Source organism: Buteo buteo, chromosome 20 (assembly GCF_964188355.1).
Source record: "Buteo buteo chromosome 20, bButBut1.hap1.1, whole genome shotgun sequence".
Classification (NCBI taxonomy): Eukaryota; Metazoa; Chordata; class Aves; order Accipitriformes; family Accipitridae; genus Buteo; species Buteo buteo.
In genome coordinates, this window is record NC_134190.1 from 26,885,946 (window position 1) to 26,906,343 (window position 20,398).

Consider the following 20,398-nt stretch of genomic DNA (forward strand, 5'->3'; position numbering starts at 1 on the left):
TAGCTCAGCTTCTCTGTTGCTCCAAAGAAATCAGTCCCTGCCCCTGATTTATACCTGCAGAGGATGCGAATACCTCAACTACAGAAATATTTCATATGCGGCCCTTTTTATATTCAACAGAACAGATAATAGCATTAAGAACTGTATCCATACAGACTGTATGGAGCTGTACAGTTTCATAGCTATCCTGCCTTAAACTTTGATTACTGGAATTAAAGTGCTTAGTATATTCAAAGCAATTGTAGACCTGGATTTTCACTGCCCACCAGCACTGTGGTATGTTTTAAACTTCACATTATTACTATAAAACCTTGTAATACGTCTACCTAAGCAAGGAGAAGGAGGAATGTCTAGTGTCAAAAGCACAACTCCTTAATTTTGTCCCTTACAAAACGAACAAACACAAAATATGGTCCTTTCACACCCATGTTGGTTTTTCAAGCTGTTTCTCAGTCATTCACCTGGAACTGGAAAAAAAGGAAACTGCAAAAGGACTGCACCGCTTAAAACTTCCCATCAACAGCAGACAGGTAAACTTATTAAGTCCTCCACCTGAAAATACTTTCCTGCTCCACCATCAGACACACTGTGGCATAGCCCTTGCCCTGTTTCTGCACTTTAAAGGCCATTACTCAGTATTCCAGCTCCGTGAGCTGTGGGCATGCACGAAGGCATTCAGTCTGTTATCTTGCTCAGATAACAAGACTAACGGCTCTAAAACCTTCCAAGCAATTGCCCTTAAATCAGGTCCTGCATCTGGCAGGAGACACCTGCTTCTGCTTTTGAGCCTCTGCTGCTTTTTTCTTCTCCTGTTCCTCCACCTTCTTCCGCTCCTCTTTCAGCTCCTTGTATCTCCATTTGGGAATCTGCAAATAAGGGTCATCCTTCGCACTGCTCCTCCTTCTCGCCTTTTCTGGCTGGAAGGTGGGTGGAGGAGCTTTGCTGATACGGACTTTGGGGATGACAAATCCTGGCCTGACGCTGCTCCGTCTAAGTAGGTGGAGCGGCAAGAGGCTGGCTTTCCTAGTAGCTATGGTGTTCACTTGAGAGACTGCAAGGCTGATGGGCTGCAAGCTGGCTCGCCGGTCCTTCTTCTTGGGGATCAGTGTGACCTTGGAGTTCTGAAATAGCTTCTCGTAGCTGCTAAAGTGATCTTTGTCTTGAGATCGGATCTCCTCGGCTCTCTGCTTCCTAAGGATTTCTTGCACAGCCAGTCTGCGTTTCCCCACAGAAGGCGGGCTCCCTGGGCACACAGTCCGGCATGACAGAGCAATGAAAGGACTGCCCAAGCTTGTTGTCACCTTCACCATGTGGTCGAGGACCCCATCTTCTTCTGGGCCGTAGAAAGACCGGAATGGGAAAGCTGCCCTCATGCACTCAGAAATCCTCTGCAAACAGCTTTTTGGCTCTGCAGCCTTGGCAAGAAGTTCCTTCATCTTTGGCCATTCTGGTTTATATTGATCACAAAACTGTTCCGGGCATGGCCTGTCCATCAGCTTTTGCATGATGAAGGCAGACTCCGATCTTCCTGTGTAACAAGCCCATTCCCATGAAGTCAGTCCACGGCTTGGGTCAGTTGCGTGAACATTTGCCCCTCAAAGAAAAGAAAAATAATTAGTGTTACTTAATGAAACTGCCCGCACTTTTGTTGCTATGATCAGAGTTGAATCAGGCAGATCCCTGCAAGAAAATGTCACATACGACACTGTTGTGGTTTAACCCCAGCCAGCAACTCGGCACCACACAGCCACAAACTCACTTCCCCCTCCACCCAGTGGGATGGGGGAGAGAATCAGAAGGAAAAAGGTAAAACTTGAGATAAACACAGTTTAATAGGACAGAAAGGAAGAAAATAATAATGATAATAAGAACAATAATAAAATGACAATAATAATAAAAGAATTGGAATATACAAAACAAGTGATGCACAATGCAATTACTCACCACCCACCAACCGATGCCCAGTTAGTTCCCGAGCAGCGATCCCCCCAGGCCAACTCCCCCCAGTTTATATACTGGGCATGACGTCACACGGTATGGAATACCCCCTTGGCCAGTTGGGGTCAGCTGTCCTGGCTGTGTCCCCTCCCAACTCCTTGTGCCCCTCCAGCCTTCTTGCTGGCTGGGCAGGAGAAGCTGAAAAATACTTGACATGGTATAAACACTACTTGGTGACAACTGAAAACATCAGTGTGTTATCAACATTCTTATCCTAAATCCAAGACATAACACTATACCAGCTACTAGAACAAATATTAACTCTATCCCTGCCGGAAGCAGGACAGCCACACAATAATATTTGTGTTGAAATGAACAAGGAATAAGGAGAGATCAGGTTCCTGACTTTCTAAACTCCTGATTTATTTAAAAAAAAAAATAAAAAGAAATTCAGGCTGCATGTATGAAATTCTCTGAAAACAATGCAAAGAATGACATAATGAATTTCAACTGTGTTGAATGTTGCCTGCCATTTTAAAATCCATTCACTTGAGCTCGCAAGAAAAGAGTGATGAACATGGAAAGAAACAATTCTGTACCCAAAAATCCTTCCCATACAGAATAATGGGCTTTGCACTGATTGCTGCCACTCAGAAGAGAGATCTTGAGCTAATCATCAGAAGGTCCATGAAAATATCAATGCAGTGCTTACTAGGGGTGAAAATAGCAAATAAAATACAAGGAATTTCTAGAAAAGCATTAAAAAATAGAGGAAAAAGTAGGGAAAAAAAGGAAAAAATAAAGAAAACATTAGGTGTACAATTAAGGATCTCTTATCTTTGAAAGGACACTGCAGAATTAGGGAAAGTCGAGAGGATGGTGACAAGAGTGATTAAATATAAGGAAAGTTTCCCTACAAGTCAGAGAGTAGATAATGGGTGAGATGGACCTTCAGTCTGAGCCCAGAACAGCTGTTCTCATCTACCTTAGAGAACCACCCCTGAGGAAATGAAATACCTGTTAGCAAAAACATGCTATTATCGCCAAGTGGACCAGCCATGAGAGGCGACTGGGACACACACTAGACGGCAGAGGCGTTGTAATTTGAAGTACAGTGTTAGGTCCTGGAAGGAAATGATTTCTAGTGGTTATTATCCTTCAGCCTGTGTGTCCCCATGCCCAATTTATGATTTTTACCCATCCAATTCTGACATCTGTCCCCTTCACCATTCTTTCCTCTCATACATTTCTGCATCCTTTTCCAGCTCTGCCTTCCTTTTGATCTCTCCCTGTTCCTATAAACTCCCTCACATGGGCTTCTGCCCTTGTTCTTCACTCTTTTGCTTTCGAGTGGGGTTACACAGTTCCCCTTCAGGGCACCTGGCTGCCTGAAGAGAGGGTACAAGAGTAACAGGAGGAGCAAGCATCCTAGTCTGCTCTACTGTATCCTTTACAACTTCTGTAGTACTATATCCAATGCTGTCACATTCCCTGGCAACCAGAAAATTGCTGGGAATTCCTCTCAGTTCTGGTATTAGGGTGGGAGCATGGGCATTTGTCAATGAGGATGGCACGTGCCTAGTTCTGCTCACATAGAAGAGCTCTGTAAAGGACAGAGGAAGCTCAATACAGAGTACACCTTTGGAAGAATCGCTGCAGAACAACGAGCAGCAAGTGTTTTTGGAAGCTGAAGTCAGCAAGACACTGTTGCAAACACCCAACACATTACAGCTGGTGAATGCTAAAGGGTACAAAAGATCTGTCCAAAAACTAGCTTGGTGTCGCCAATCAAAAAGACACTCGGAGACGTGTCGAGGACTTGACAGCCAGCATCATATCCTCTGCATCACACCCAAGTGATCCTGGACATACCACCTGGGCACACATCTTCATGTTTTAGAGTATTTGGGTATGTGGGTGAGTGAATGAAATCCATAGGAGAATGAGTGAATACTCTCTGGTTTCAGGCAGTCACGTTCTTAAGCTGCAAATCCTTTGTTTTGTATTCTGCCTTTAAACTTCAGCTGGTCTCAGAGGGAGCTTTGCACTCTCCAGAATGTAGACTTTGTTCAGCAGCTCTGCAGCACATTCCCTGGGACAGGCACAGGCACTTTGCCCAGCTGCTTTCAACATAACTGAGCTCTTTAACATTCAGTTGTGGTTTACACGTTATCACTTGCCCTGTAGATAATTTCTGGGTTTCTTGAAAGAGTTGCAAGCTGGGATATGAACAGGCTACAACATTTGACTTCTTGAAGGGCTTCTCTGTCAGCTGAAGCACCATTTTCCATCAGCCAACAAAAAACTGACCTACACAGGTCTTGTCACAAAAGAAAAGACATTCTCTCCCATTGCTTTGGAAGAGGGAGATGTCCAGAGACCGAGACCTGAGGAAAAGGCTGGAGAAACATCATAACAAATTATTTTTTTCAGGGTGGATTATCTCGGTGACAGCATTTCAAACTAGCATAAGGGGGACTAGATATAAGGAATGGTAACCGCGAACCAGTTTGCAATGGGTCCAGTATGACCTTCCCCACAAAGGATGTTTTGCCATTACAGAAAAACAGAGGAAAAAGGAGAGCATGGGGAAAGTGATCAAAAGCTCAGTTTTAACTCTATTAAGTACTAGTTGATTCCTAAGTCTCTGAGAAAATCCCTAAAAAGAGGATGTTAAAGACAGAGACCAAGAGTGAATGTGGATGGAGACACCCTAAGCAAAAGAGCTGATCTCAGTTTAAGCGTAATTTAAGTGATATTGCAGAAAGGACCACTCAGAGAGAAAGCACAGGGGCACTGCAGGGAGTCAAGCACAGGGCCCAGACTGGAAGGCAGAGAGGAGGCCAAGAGGAGGAAGAGCAAAGCAAATCAGAGTTCGTTAGCTGTGGACTGAAGAAAGGATTACGAGATCTCAAAGGCAGCAGGGCTTGATGAAGTTCATGATTGCAGAAGCTACAGACACACCAGTGAGGGGAGGAACAAAGACATACAAAGACATGTCCTCCTGCTCCACCAGCCTGGTTTTGAACCATCCTACCCAAACTTCCCACCCCTCAATCTCTCCCATCTCAGGCTAGCCTCTTGTCCTGTCCCCTTCTTAACACTTGCCTGGGTCTGCATGCCTTCCCACTAGAGCTGACTGGGAACGTGGCAGATTACGTGGAAGTTGTTTCTTTGTTGTACATGTAACAGGCAAGGGTTTACCACAGGAAGAACAGCAGCTAATGGAATTGTCCCCAAATATAAATTTTAATGAACAGCATGCTCTGCTTGTAAACAAGGGAGAGGTATAGACAGCTGCTTACTGTTTTCTTCAAGAAAAAGACATGCCAGCTCTGATAGGGTGCAGCTGTGAGACCCTGGATCAGAGTTGTGCAAAAAGAGCTGTGTGAGAAAGCGCTCACTGGGGACTCCCCCACTTTGCTTGGGGGCTGCACTGAAGCTCAGACACTCAGCTCTGGTCCTTGCCCGAGCTATGTTGCAGCTATGCCTGCGCCTGGCCACGCGCCTTGCTGATTTGGACCCTTACCCACAGACTTAATTTCTTGTTTTGACCTCAGACCTACCTTGCCGCTATGGACTTGCCTTGTCACCACAGACTTGCCTGGCAATCACTGCAGTACCGGCTGATCCTGGTTATTGTCACCAGCCCTACTCCGTTTCTTCGAGGAGCGACTTTGTTGGTGAGGCCAGTGCCTCTGTGTGCCTTGCTGTCACCCTTGGCTCACCTCCTTTTGAGGAGAAGCCCACTCCTGCTGCTCCCGGACAGATGAATCCCCAGGTGTTTCGGAAACTTTATCTCAGAAAACAATACTACAGAGTATTGAAATCCTGATCTTTCAACAGAAATCGATGCTGACTTTGTGCCTTGTATCACAAAGTCTCTTCTAAGGCGTGATGTACTATAGTGGTATTGATTTTCTGTACAAATCAGGAGACATTTCTGAACAAACTTGTCATTCAGCAGAATGCCTCATCTGGAAGAGACATGAATAGTCATGTCCCTTTTTAAATGCAATAGCAGTCTTATTGAACCAACTGTCATTTCAGTGTAAGTGTAGCCTACAGGTTTTCTTTTAAGAAAACTGAATTTGCCACATGCCTTGATTTGCCTGCAAAAGTTGCCCTGAAGATCATTTTCAGTACAACTAGTTCGAATGCACATGCTCCTTTGGGTTATCAATATCCTATTTGATTAAGAAGGTTTAATGTCCCTCAAGATGCAAAACTGACATCCAGAGTTTAAAGACAGGGAGTGAAAGAGCTCAGGCAGCTGTTACCAACCTGTTTTATACGCAGTATTTAAAGCCCAGTCTCCAGATCCACAGCCACTCCGACGCCTTTACTAAAGCAGCGCTGAGTTTACACTGGAGATTACAGCAGGGCTTGACACGTGAATTACAACCGGCATTTCTGTGCTCCCGCTCGGGCTGGCTTGCTTGCTGAATGCTGGCAGCAGCGCGGTCCTGGCAGCGCAGCAGCCTGTGACAAACTGCCGATGAGCGACCGGGTTGCCCCCTTACTCGCTGTGCGCTCAGGAATAGCAAATTCACATGTTCCAAAGACTCACTTTGAAAGAGCAACATTATGGCCAAGTGTCTCAGAGCGCCTTAATCTTGTAGTGATTGACCTTGGCCACCCTCCAGGAACTCAAATTTCAGAAAGAGCAGTCACTTTGACAATCCAGCTCCAACCATCTGTCACACGTTGCCGTTACCTCTTCCCCATCTGACTGTGTTAAATCCATGCTTAGGCGGCTAGAAAGGTGAGTTATTTTCCTTTACTAACCTCCTGCACTGCTGTAAGTAGGTGCCTGTCAATAGAGGTCTTATCCAAGCCACTAAACAGATACTGGGTTTAAAAACCTCCCGGCTGTAACTCTTTTCTAAAGACACATACCTGCTTTGTAGCTATGCAAGCAGACCCACAGCTGATTATGGGTGTTTTCCCCCTGTATTTCGATACAGTCTTATGTTTTAACATAGAATTTTGCTGGTTTATTTGTGAAATTGATTTGTTCACCAAATCTTTTCATAGCAATTTCTTTCACCTTCTTCAGCAAACTAGCACTGTATTGTCTGCAGTCACTCAGTATCCCTTAAGCCCCAAACTACTTCTAAATCCATTCTGAATGAACAGCTCCCCCTCCCTCTACATATCACCAGACTGTACAGTGCTAAAAAATAATCAGATATTAAAATGGATGCAGGCAATTTACCACACTTCCTCTGTGGCCCCTATTTTGAGCTGAAAATGTGAGGACCTGCAAAATACTCACCAAAACATGTATATAAACTGCAATTCAGAAATGCAGAGTATATTAACTCTACACCTTCTTAGCCAATGGATAATCCTTGGTATCCTCACTATCTCTGATGCACAAACAGGGTGATACAACTTTCTGTAGGTAAATTCGATATGGAGGCTAACAAAGCCATTTTCTGGCTGGCTAAAGGTTTGTTTTCCCCACTATTCCGTTTTCTTATGAATCATGAAAACGAGAAGGTGGCTATTCAGATACCAGAGGCAGCAACCACATAGTGAACTTTGATAGCAATACTTTTTGTACAAGAAGTAGAATAACAAGGACTGAGTTATCTACAAAGATGGAAAGGTTATGAAATAGCTTCTAGTGACCAAAACAGAAAGAACAAGCTTCCATCAGATCTCCAGGGATAATAATAGAAAGCCATGACACTGTAAGGTCAATTTGACAAATCATAAGGTCTTGGGATTGAAGTTTCATTTTAAGTGATACTTTATAATGGGCACTGGAAAATTCTGAACTAGCATCTGCCAGCATCAGGCAAACTAAGCGCTCCTGCACCTGCAGCACGTGGCTTCACTGCCTTGTCTATGACTTATTTAAAAGCTGCACCCATTTCCAGGAGAGGCTGCACCACACCTCTCAGAGTAAACAAGAGCCAATTTTCTTCTTGGTGTTTGCGCGTGGCTGTCTAGTATTTACAGTTAGGTGATGACGAAGAAGCAGCAAAGCATTTTGCCTACCTGCCAACATCAAGGCTTTCACGCATTCAGTTCGGCCCTGCATCGCAGATTTCATCAGTGCTGTGAATCCAAACGCATTCCTCTTCTCAATATCAAGCCCAGGAAAATAGTTCAACAAATAGTTTGTAATGGTTATGTGCCCTTTGAAGAAATGAAAAAGCAGAGAAAATATGTCACAGAATTAAAGCGCTGACTCAAGGTTAAACCAAAAATTACTCCTGCAGGCTTGATAACTGGAAAAATGCCAATAATTAATAAGATCTCTTTTCCTTGTATCTTCTCCTGCTCATTGCAGTCATCACCCTTAGGGTTAAGTGGCACTGACTTGTGACCAGAGTCTTGGGATAGGAAACTGGAAACCTGGGTTCCCACCTTCTCTCAAGTTGCTGTCCTCTCTGAAAAGCCACTTTAAGATAAGGCAATAACTGAAGACCAGAGATGGTCACTCTGAGGCTGCAAAGGGCCACAGTTTCTTGACTCAGTAAGCAGCACTGCAAAGGGAATTCCTACAGCTTATGGAAGGAAGGCTCGTCACTGGGGGAAACTGACTGCAAAGGTTCAGCTTTTTCCCTCCCCTGGTAAATTTGAGCCTTACAATCATGGTGCTTCATTAAAAAGTGATTACACTAAAAGTGATTACACTCCAGCCAATAATACGCATGAACCATGCCAGGCCTGATACGAGACAAAGGAGTGTTTTGTGTAGAAGCCCACATTTTTATTTTTACATCTGATAGTGTAAAGCCACTTGTCTACTCTCCAGCGATAGGAAAATGGGGCTGATGTTCAGTTTTGGTAGTAAAATTAATGACTTAAGTTCTGTTTCTAAAGGCAACTGTTGTTGCCATTTGTGCGCCTTGTATGCCAGGATAACTGGTGTCACCAAGGGCATACTGAGTAGTTAGAGACAACTCTGGCTAAATGGTTGGAAGACCAATTAAAACATCATGTCTTTATAATTGGACTATCAGAACAAGACAAATATCTAGTGCCATTATGACTCATTCAAAACAGTTTTCCCTTCACTTGTCATTCATTTTATGATGCCTTGACGCTTTATAAAATAATGCAGTCTGTCAGGCAGCTGCAACAATCACAATTTAATTACTAGGAGCTGTAAAAATATTCTCTCATCTCACTCTGCAGTCCAGCTGAATATTCTGTGATGCATGTCATTCAAATTCACCTAGAAATGTTACTGAAGCAGATTATAATTCATACGGGACAATTTTAAAAGTCTATAGTGTCACATCTGGTGCAGATTTCATCAGCAGTCGCTTTGTACCAACACAGTCCTGCATTCACTTTGGCAAGCAAGTTAATAGAACTTCTACCAGTTATTTAAGATGTTTTCTAGGTGTTACTCTTTATCTCTGAGAATTTGCTGGACTCTGCTACCTTGCTGCATAACTGGAAACTCTTCTGAAACCTGAGCAGATATAGAGATAGCGCAGATCAGCTTAACAATGCCAGAGTCAGAGAAAACCAAGTAAGGAGCTCCTTGTACCTTGCACAGTCTGATGCAAATGAAATACAAAGATACGGCAAACTGCAACAAGCTGAACAAAGCAAAAGGGAACTGGGTTCAGGGCACGCTCAAGTGACCTGGTCCTGCTTACTCAATATAGAGGCTTCAGCTTCGCTGACTCCATGGCATAATATCAAATCGTAGCAGGGTATCAGTTACTACTGGGAGAATCTTTGTGCCCAACTTGTTTTGCAGGACATGCTCTGTTTCACTGATGTACAGTGTGCGTCTTCATGAAGGTTTTGGAACAGCTGAAATACTGCTTTTTGACCACAGAAACCAGAGACAGGAACTGAAACAAGGAGAAATAGTAAGATGGAAGATTTTTCAGCAGTTATTACATTACTAAAGATGTTCTTCCCTTTGCCAAAAGTATAGCTGCAGTAAGAGATATTTTGCAAATCTGGGATGATCCTAAGAGTCAATCCTGAAAGACCTTGCTCAGCCAAAACTCTCCAGGGGACTGCAGACGGCCTCAAATGAGACACAAAAAATACCAGCAAAAAAGTAACAAAGAAAACGAGGAGGTTTGTGATTGTCAGAAGTTTTGTGTCTCATGGATTCCTGAAAACCACTTCAGTTTTAATCTGCAGGAGCTTCTCTCCTCTGAGGTTTGCTTCAAATTTCTAGTTCAAACAGATATCAAATTCAAAGCAAAACTCAGAGCTGCCAAGTTTTTGTTCAAACCCTGTCATACGCTTTTGATTTAAGGCCATAAAGTTTGCTGCAGTTCTCCTTCATCTGAGTGAACTAGAAGCATGTATCTAAATTGTAAACCAGGTGAGTCTTCCATGATTTAAAGTTTGCTATGAAAGCTGTATGCAGCTCTAAAATAAATTAGCCTGGCCTCAGCCAGTTTGGAGATACTGAATTCGTATCAGGCTCTTGCTGTTTGTAAGCCAGATCTATCTGCTACCAGAACTGGCATGCTAAGGGTACACTTCTTCGCCTTGTGAGCCATATTTAAAGATCAGCACAGATGTCTGTAATAGCTTAATTCACTTAATTGCTGCCACAGAGGAAACGCCTATAATGATGACAATATTAGCTAATAATCTATGTAATACAGGCAGAAGGATAAGCTGCATATTAAGGAAGATGCTCTGTCATATAACATCACAGTTTTGAATTGTACCTGAAAAAAGTCTGTGTTTGGTCTATGGGAGGTGAATGCTTTCTGATGGATGGATGGAACTGAAGACACCCAGAACCTTTTATCCTCTGGATGCTTTAGGTGTTTGTGTTCTTGTGTCTCCCATAATAAACAGAAACTGGGGTAACTTCTGATTTTGTGTTCCCAGCTCTACAGCCTTGTCCCAAGCTGGTCTCTGTAACATAAACCACCTATATTTTGTGAGCAAATACGACTCCCTCTTAACACCAGTGTATGCCAGTTACCGTACAGTGCCACTGATGTAGCTACGTCCTCAGCAGCAGCAGAACTGAGAAAAAAAAATTAATGCAATTTTCCTCCTTTTTTTTTTGAAACCACTCTTGTTCCTTCCTTCCTTCCTTTCTTTCCACTTGTTATTTCAGTCTCTTGTTTGAATCCAACTCCCATTTTTTTCTGCATTGTCCTTGTACTGCAGATTAATGATTTTGCTTCTGCTTCTAAAGCATTGCCACCCATTTCTGGGCACTACCTGCTGCAGGCTGCAACAAATTTACAGTTTTGGAAAGCAAGCTCTCTTTGAGAAGGGATCCCACATCTGTAAGAAATACTGAGAGAGCAAGTGAACAGACCAATTTCAAACCTGAAACACACTAAGCAGAGCACTTCTTTGTGATTATTTTTCTATACTAATAAGCTTGTTAGTACTACTTTTCACTGATCCCTACAGCCTATCTTTCTCAGGTCAGCCCATGCAAACAAACTCAGCTTTAGATACTTTCTTTGAAGGATGAGAATCTTAAATTATCAAAAGCAATATGAGGAACTGAATTCACTTATCTTCTGAGACTCTAGCTGGTCTTTAAGATAGTTCTATTTAATTCAAGCTGATGCTCAATTTGAGCATTATGTCTGGGCAGTCATGAAACGGCATAGGCAAGTGTGGATTTTAAACTCCTCTAGCAAAAGTAAAGAGGCCTCCCTGTCATCTCCCTTAGTATCTGTACCTCGTGTTACAGACGCAGCCTCTGAAATACAAGGAAGGATCCCTCAGGACCGCAGCCTCTTTCCCATCCAGCTCCTCTTCAGGTTCTGGCCATATGTGATGGCCTACCTGGTCACCGGGTCATAACAAAAATGGCAGCACCTTCTGATATCACTTTACAATTAACTGAAATACTGCGGATTTGCTATTAGACTTTCCACGGGAAAATCAGTACTTTTGGTATAAATAACAGCGATGTCTCAGAATAATTGATTTTGCAAAAATATTATTATTTTCATGGCCTAAAGTTAAAAAAAAAAACAACAAATAAATCCTTCACTAAAAGAAAGCTCACATAAGCTTTGCTTTCAGTTCTTTGTAATACACTGCTCAGTGTTATTACTTAACGTTCAGCAATAATTAAGCAGCATCTATTGCACTGTAGCTCCTCTGGTTGCAATGTTAACCTCACAGTAATCTCTATTAACACTACAGCAGTATCTTGTGCTAATGAATTGAATAACTGGTGTCAACACTGTAGCTCAGGATTATCATGGATGGGGGAAAACATCCAAGTTGTTAGGAGTTCGTATAAGCTTCTGCTGACTACAGGCGTTTCCAGTTGCTTTGGGGATCAATAGCAAGTACTGGCAGAGAGTGTCAAGTCAATGTCAGCCCTCTGGATTAACTCTGAGCTCATTATCATGAGTTATAAAGGTCAGGAAGGAGTCAGAGTTAAACCTTTTATAGTCCAAATTTATATTAGGGAAGATAAATAAAAGTAGGTTAGAGTTTTGGAGCCTTCTCTACTTTCTTTGGAAAGCTACTGTACTCATGACTTTGTTATCAATGTGGCTTTTAAGTATGGAGTGGTTGAAGGATGTCTTAGAAGCTAAGATATTTCTTGACGATGATACATTTTCCTACAGTCAGCAATTACTACAGACCCACTGAGGTAGGTGCAACAAGCATGACAAAAGAGATGCTACCAGCATTAATACAGCACATTACATGAGCACGATGTTCACTGGTTGCTTGCCAGAGCAAACACAGGAAAATAAGCTTAAAGGAACAAAGCAGTATAGTACTGCGCACTTGGGGCAAGATTTTCTTTAAGTTAAAATAGTTAATGGCATCTACTAGAAATGTATAGCTTTTTCTGTCTTAATCCATTGGATAAATATTACTGTAGATTAATTAGTTCAAAGAAAATCATGACAAACTTACTTGGGAGCAGGCTTGGCCAGGATTATTTTACGCAGACCAATTTCTTTTAGGGCTCTGAAAAAATCCTAAAATAATAGCCACAACACACATTCTTCCTAAGACCCTGTATGTAAGAGGTGAAACAAAGAGCCTTACCTGCCTGTGCAGCTGTAATGAGAGCAGTGTTCCCTTCGTTGTCCTGCCAGTTCACATCAAGGTGAGGGCATTGTGCTAAGGCTATTACAATATCCACGTAACCTTGGTAACAGGCAACAATAAGACCATTCTGTAAGTAAAATATAAAGAGAGAGTTAGGTTTACCAGACTCAGAAAAGTTCACTGAGGAGCACACTAGTCTGCTTTTTTATTTATCCTTTTTTCAGACTGAAGAACTGAAAAGATATCAGCATAACTAGGGATTAGCTCCAGGCACAATGTTCAGATCCAAAACACCGCTTTTTATCTCTGCCCTTTGGCAAGTAATATTTGGTATTCCTCAGAAATACCTAGGAGAGTAGGTATTATATTACGCTACTTGGAAAGTAACTGTTTATAAATGGCTTATGCTTATATGGCTATATACTCTATATCCAAATGAGAATAAATCAGATTTTATTATATAATAAAATGAACCTGGCAGGTAAGAGGAACTGGAACTGCTCTGAATATTAATTCTCTGGAAGACAACTACTTGTTCTCTGAAGGGGAAGTGGTAGGCAGGAGTTGTGTTCATGCTGCCTGTTGCTATCTTTAAATACTTCAGGTTTCCCATTAGAACTAGACCTTTTTTATAATCATAAATAAAATGAAATTGCTTTTGGAGTTCCTGTTTAATGTGCTTTATGACAGCTGGAAGCTGTAAAACTTCCAGGAGGAAGCCAAGCCAGGAGGTAAACGTTATAACTCCGCTTGGTACCCAGACAGTGTTTCACTCCACAGCGGCAAACTGACAGCTTCCCTAAAATACAGCAAAATACACTTGCCATTAATTAAATGGAACTACAGTACTTAATCCTGGCTGCTCACTTGATCACTAGGATTAAAACCATTATCTCCGGTCTTCAGGATTACTTGGGCAGCCCAGTGTTCCTGTGCAGGAAGCTGATGGGTGTAGAGGAGGGCAAGTGCAGATAAATCAGTGCTCCCTGCGCTCCCTCTTCACCGACAACGCATGACTCGCTTTTCTTGAGCGCAGCATCAGCACCTGACCGTGGAAAAGATAAGGGCAGAGACACAAATCTCAGCCTCTCTGCTAACCCTGCCTGCCTAAAACGCACTCACACGGACATGCTGCAAGTTCATAACCACAAAAGACTAGCAAGAAGGAGAACCTGGTTATGAAAACTGAATGGCCCGCCCTGACTTCTCCATCATCTTTCTATGCGGCTCTTGCCTAAACATTCTCTTTATTTCTTTTCCCCATGGACACTACTGAGACAGAGACGTTCGCCAAATGACAAATGTGGCTTCTGATTTATTGTCATTATAACTACTTAGTTAATATTTCAGTGTCCTGTGTCATCGTAATTCCAGATAGTTCTTTTGGCTGAGGTGGCAAACAGCTTCACTGAGATACAGAGGCAACGCCAACTCTTTGAGATGCTCACAGCCTATGTAGGGTATTTCTCAATTACAACTTTTGATAAAATTATTACTCTGATTTGTTTTATTCTCAATTCACTCTTGTCCTCAGTATGAAGCAGCACCCACCACTGATTTATGAAGAGCATCTCCATTTCCTTGTGAAGAACCTGTAATACTTCAAACCATTCTATTGAAGTTCTACAGAGTATTCTGCTTAAAGTCATATATATATATATATATATATGTGTGTGTGTGTGTGTCTGTATGACCTGAAACAATACTGACTAAAACGTACATACTCTCCTGGTGGGATTGTTCAGGTTAATCCAAGTTTTACTACAATGTAATCATTCTTAGCTTTAAAAAAAATTGTGTCAGTGTCCACTTGGTAAGGACTTGAGCATTATTTTAGTTCTTTAATAATTCCATTTTTCACCTGATGTTCAGGATATAGGTCTTTACAAGTCCAAAAATGCTGCAGATTTAACACATCACCCCATCAGTCAGTAAAATGTCAGTTACTAATGACAGCAGAAAACTAAGTATACAATAGTTTGGAGACCTAAAATTCTTGACAATAAGAAGGGGGATCCTATTGTTCACTGAAAAAACTAGCATTTTTCAAGAGAGTGGTATTTTCAAAAAGCCTTAAGAATAACTTAAAGTAGTTATCTCTAATGGAAGAACTGTTTCACTCAGTATCTGAAAGATATTTTCACAGGACATTTTTGTATTCTAAAAATATTTACCAGATGCTTTAAAAAAAGTTCATTTTTTGCTCTCTTTAAAAGAAAAACAGTAAAACAGTAAAACAAAAAACAAACATTAGCTCTTTTTTGCGATAGGCTTTTGCATTACAGTATTTAGGGACTTCTGTCCTATTTTTAGTGGCAACCTCCATCAGATGGGATCTAACGCATCCAACACACACTGGCATTCTGATTTCTGCAGATATGAGACACAAATGACTTCAAAATCAGCCAACCTCCTTCACCGTTTGGAGTTTAGAAAGCAGAAGGATTACTTAGGTATCAATATTTTCTGAAGTTTGTTTTCCAAAGATGCTATTAAAAACTGCTTGCTTAAGGATAAGGAAACGCAACGGAGAGCAGGAGTTTTCTGAGGGATTACATGATGCAGAAGCATGGAAAATCATTTTTGAAGGACAGTTGTATGAATCTGAAGTGGGTCAGATAAGATGTGTGAGAACCTGGCGTTTGATGGAGCGTGCCCAGCACTCCCTGGTTGAAAAGCAAAATGAGCAATCGCACAAGGACATAAAACCAAACCGTTTCACCGCCACATGGTTCCCAACACCGTCCAGGGCTGTAAAACCCATGCAAGCGCTCTCTGGTTACCTTCACCAGTTATGTGTGTTTCTTAGGGAGGTGGGTGAGACAGGCCACTCGCCGAGGGACAGCTTTCCTCTGCGTAACTCCTCCAAATGCATCAGATATTGAAATGAGGTGCAGGAGGCTACAGCTTTAGAATGAAAATTGCAATACACCCCTGGATTCGACAGTTATTTCCCAATGATACCATGATAAATTGTGGTTTCAGGTTGCCTTTTTTTTTTTTTTTTGCATCCATTTCTGGCCCTGTCTGTATTCTGCTTGCTGAAAGTTAGTACAAGCAGATTAGCCAGGATGCACAATCAATCAATCGCAACATGAGTTATTAGTCTGGAATCTTTAACTCCATGTACTAATAAATATTATTACCCATAGCCACAATATATTACAAACTCTTTCAATAATCTCAATTAATAAATATAACTGATGTAAAACTGCCTTCAGCAAACTGCTTTTTGAAGTATCACAGCAGTCTGCAGGAAAATACAGCTGTGCGCGTTATTGTTTTTTAAAAGATAAAAGTAAAGCAGTGTAAATGAATTTTAGCAAGAATATTCTGAACCTGATTAATCTGGTTATCCTCAGAAAAGAGAGGACATTTCATCTCATTAGTGTTCCACCAAGGCATCAGTTATTCTGTTCCTCATATGAAGGGTCATAGTGCTATGGTGAAGTGCTCAGTGTATTTGGAAAAAAAAAAAATATTTTTTTAATTGAATCTTACTGAATTTTGTCAGTAAGATCAGTTCTCAGACATATTTACTATATGTGAAAGCTTTAGAAGGAAGACTGATAATTCTTAAATGCATGTACTTTCCCTAAGACTTCAACCCTTCTCCTTCAACCACATCCCTTTCCCTCTCTTCCTTTTCATATGTCCTAAACCACAACTTACTTTAAATCATAGTAACAACTCAAACTGTTCCCATTAATATCTAATAATAATCAATTGTTAGAAGGAATAACTGTACGTACATCACAGCATGCAAGCACAGTATCCCTGCTTTCCAAGGGCTGTTGTGTTAGCTAAGACCTGCTCTCTCCCCATCCGTGGCCAGGGCTGCTCCCTGTCTGGTTCTGCCAGCCCAGTGAAACAGAACAAGCAAAAAAAATCTGCTTTGATCCTCTGCGTGGAAGAGACCTTAAACATCAAACGGCACTGATGTCTTTGGACTGTAGGAAAAGGGATTTCTTCATTACAGGAGACCGGGGCTGCTGGTTTCTCTGGGTTTTGCAACAGATCCTATTTCATTTTTCGAGTATCACATACAGACTCTGCCTGACAAACAAGAAAACATGGGTCATCCATCACATCAACTACATTAACATTTACTACAGATTTTTCCGCATAAGAGGGGGAGGGGGTTGAAATTCAGCTCAGTAACAGTTTTTTTTCCAAGTAGAAGCCATAAGACTGACAGGTGTTGAGAAATCTGTCTTTCCTCTGTGGAATAATTGGCATTTCACAGAGCTTCCCCACAGTTTTTCTACAGTATATGACATCATATCTTATTTTTATGTAACCAGGACAGTTTTGAAAGATCTCCCTTTGTTTTGAAATGGAAGAGCAAGTTTAACAATACTTTATTTAGAGTATACGGCAAAACAGTCAGTCTGGGATAAATTACTTATTTTCTGTATATTCTAAATAAAGTATCTAAATAAAGTATAACTAATTTTCTTAATTTCATCCCAGTGTACTTAAATGGACATTTCAGGCATGGAACTACCTGAAGTTAATGAGATGTAGTAACATCTTCCTCAAGCAGTGTTTACAAATTGTCAGAGTTTCACAGTGCTCTTCTATAATCAGAGTAAAAGTATTGTATTAAAATTCCCTACAAAAGCATAAACTTGAAATTTGCGTGTTTGAAATAGAGTAAAATAGTCTTGGGAAACTCTTTATTCATTCTAAACTGATATTTCTTCATGTGCCTTTGATTTCATGTAAACCTGGAATAATGCTGCCACTATAAAAATAAACTTTTTGCTCAGCTCTGTTGGCTAATGACATAACAATGTGTTTGATTAAGTGAGGTCACGGAAATCTCAGGAGACAATTTTATAAATCAGATGTTATGACAAAATTACAGATGTAAGGCTATTTGTACACCAGATCGTTACAGATAATAGAGATCACAAGAAATACTAGAGGATCAATAACTAACTCAAGCTGAACAGCAGAGCAAATCACATACAGCATGCAATTATTTTAGCTTTTAAAAAGATCTCTTCAGGCAACTTGTTTTCCACCAAGATGCTGAGAATGAAAACAGCTCATTATAGCTTTTCGCCTATTATCCCAGACAAAAATGGGGCTGGCAAAAGACTAAATTGACATTACCCATTGCTTTTCATAAGCATCGTGATAAACAACTGTCCAGTTTGCTTTGCACGCATGTCTAAGTATTAATGACAATTCTGCAAGATAGGTTTAACAGCAATGATTAAAACTGCATGCAATTGAATTAAATGAGATAACAATTCATTGCAATCCATAATCACATGCAGGGACAGCTATGAAAATTATGTCTAAGTTAAAAGCATATTACAAAAACAATATCATGAGTAATAGAAATGGAAGACCAATAAAACATAAAGGAATACAAAGCTGTGTTCAAACTTGTTGATTTACTAAAACAATAATTCATACATTTATTATTTTGTGTTATATGTAACTCACTATTAGAACTATATATAACTATCACTCACTATAGTATAATTCACATATAAAGCAAAAAAAAACAAAAAACACCAACATGTCAAGTATTTCAAAATAAATCTCCCAAAATTATTTGAGGGAAATTCTGATCTCCACTAAAAACTCTGCAACTCTGTGAAACTTCGGTTAACAGGGATTCTAAATATACACTGTACTAAAAAAGAGCAACATTTAGCGCTGAGCATCACTGTCTGCTATATACAAGTTTGTGTATAATGCACAAAACCTTCCGGTCTGCATAAAGCAATCTGAGAAACTTTCATAAATGGCTTGAGCTTATATTATAATTGGTTTAGCTGATTAGATCAACGGCGACTGAGATGAGGTAATTATTCAGGTCATCAGTCCCGTGAAAAGTGGTGTTTATGTGCTACAGAAATCCATCAAGCACATAAGCTTTAATGTTATCTGCACAAAATAATTTAGGCTGACCTTTTAGAGAAAGGGCTGCAACAGCTTAGTCACATACAAATTTATATTGGGAAAGCGACAAAAAAAGAGCTGGAAATTTAGATTAATTTTGTCCGACTGTTGCTTGGACAAAACCCTGCATGCCTGGGAGGGGAGCAAGGGGGAGATGCTGATTTTGCCGGGAGAAGCAATCAGACAAGGACAAGAGAGTATTTGAGCAGGGATGGAGCAGCGGCGTGCGAAAACCTCTTTGCCTCCTCTGCGCAGTAGCCTGAAGCACCATCCTGTATCCAAAAGCAAGCTTAAACGGCACTGCCCCTTCCAGGGCCTCGATACTGAAGGCACAAAATTGCCACCTTCGCTTCACAGCGTTATGAGCGCTCACAGATTCGTTTCACAGCGGGAATTGCACTCTGCTAGCTAAAAACACGGGCCAGTCCGTGGGCACGCAGGTGACAACCCCCCGTCTTCTCCCCCCCATATTTTGTGGGATGTGTTCGACTTCTCTTATTTCGTAAATGCCTCTTGTACCAGTGAGGCCACATGTCTTTTAAGTAAAGGTATAGCTTAGTATATGTATCATCTCTGCAGAAGTCCTTACTTAATCTATTCTAATCCAAATCTCCGTGATCACCTCTAAAGATAGTCCCAGGGAAGTTCATTTTATTCTGCCTGCAAAAGCTCGCGTTACACAACAAAGAAAACCAGGGCCACTTGTGTAATAAATCAGCCAACAAGAAAAGTTAATAACATTAGTGTGACTTTCCTTATTTACTAACAAGTACGTTGTCTGAATCGGTTTCAGCATCGCTAGTGATGTAAGCAGCTGGCAGAAATCTTGGGAAGCTACTGCCAGGGGCCAGAAGGCAAATAAACACGCGCCATGTAACCAGAGACATTCCAGTGGGTGGGATATATAGGAAACAGATTTTTTTATCATATGGCAATACTGAGAGATGGGCTCCCTCAACCAAAGCTGGGGGTAGAGGACGACTGAAGAGCCAGAAGGGCTCAGGATCCCTTCATCACGCCTCCTTCCCCCAGGGATGCTGCAGGGGCCGCAGAAGGCAGCTCCTCTCTCACCCACAGCATCCCCCGCACGTGCCTCCCCCCAAATCACGCTGTGTCCAAAGGGCTGGAGGGCTGCCGAAGTACGAAAGACCTTTTTTTGACTGTATAGCCTGACCCACAGCCAAGGCTTGCTGGCACCTCCTCTCCCAACCACCCACCAGAGAAAAGGGCCGCTCCGTTTCCTCGCTGTATCGCGTCCTCGCGGCCGCCCTTTTCGCTGCAGGAGGAGGCCAGAAGCGGAGGGCACTCAGGATTAATTACATCTAGCAGTGGAAACAGCCCTGCAAAAAAACACGAGCAGAGGGACACTGCGTCGACTGAGTTGTAGGAGGCCTGGGCTGCACTGCCAGCTGTTTTGCTATGAGTTAAGATGACGCTAGGTGATGCTTCTAAAAACAGCAGCAACTGGACTTGTCACAGGAAAAAAATCTTTTATTGTTCTTTCCTCTCTGAACCTCAGCTTGAAACAAAGAACTGAAGA

General features: G+C 41.6%; 1 protein-coding gene across 1 annotated transcript in view; it reads right to left on the reverse strand.

The window, feature by feature from the left end:
• Window positions 1–743: 743 nt before the first annotated feature.
• ANKRD33B (ankyrin repeat domain 33B) overlaps window positions 744–20,398 on the reverse strand; it is a 38,703-nt gene continuing 19,048 nt past the window's right edge. Inside the window, exons 2-4 of the mRNA XM_075052057.1 lie at window positions 12,934–13,063; window positions 7,948–8,088; window positions 744–1,594 (exon numbers count right to left, since the gene is read on the reverse strand). Of these exons, the coding sequence (XP_074908158.1) occupies window positions 744–1,594; window positions 7,948–8,088; window positions 12,934–13,063 (1,122 nt within the window). The remainder of the gene's footprint in view (window positions 1,595–7,947; window positions 8,089–12,933; window positions 13,064–20,398) is intronic.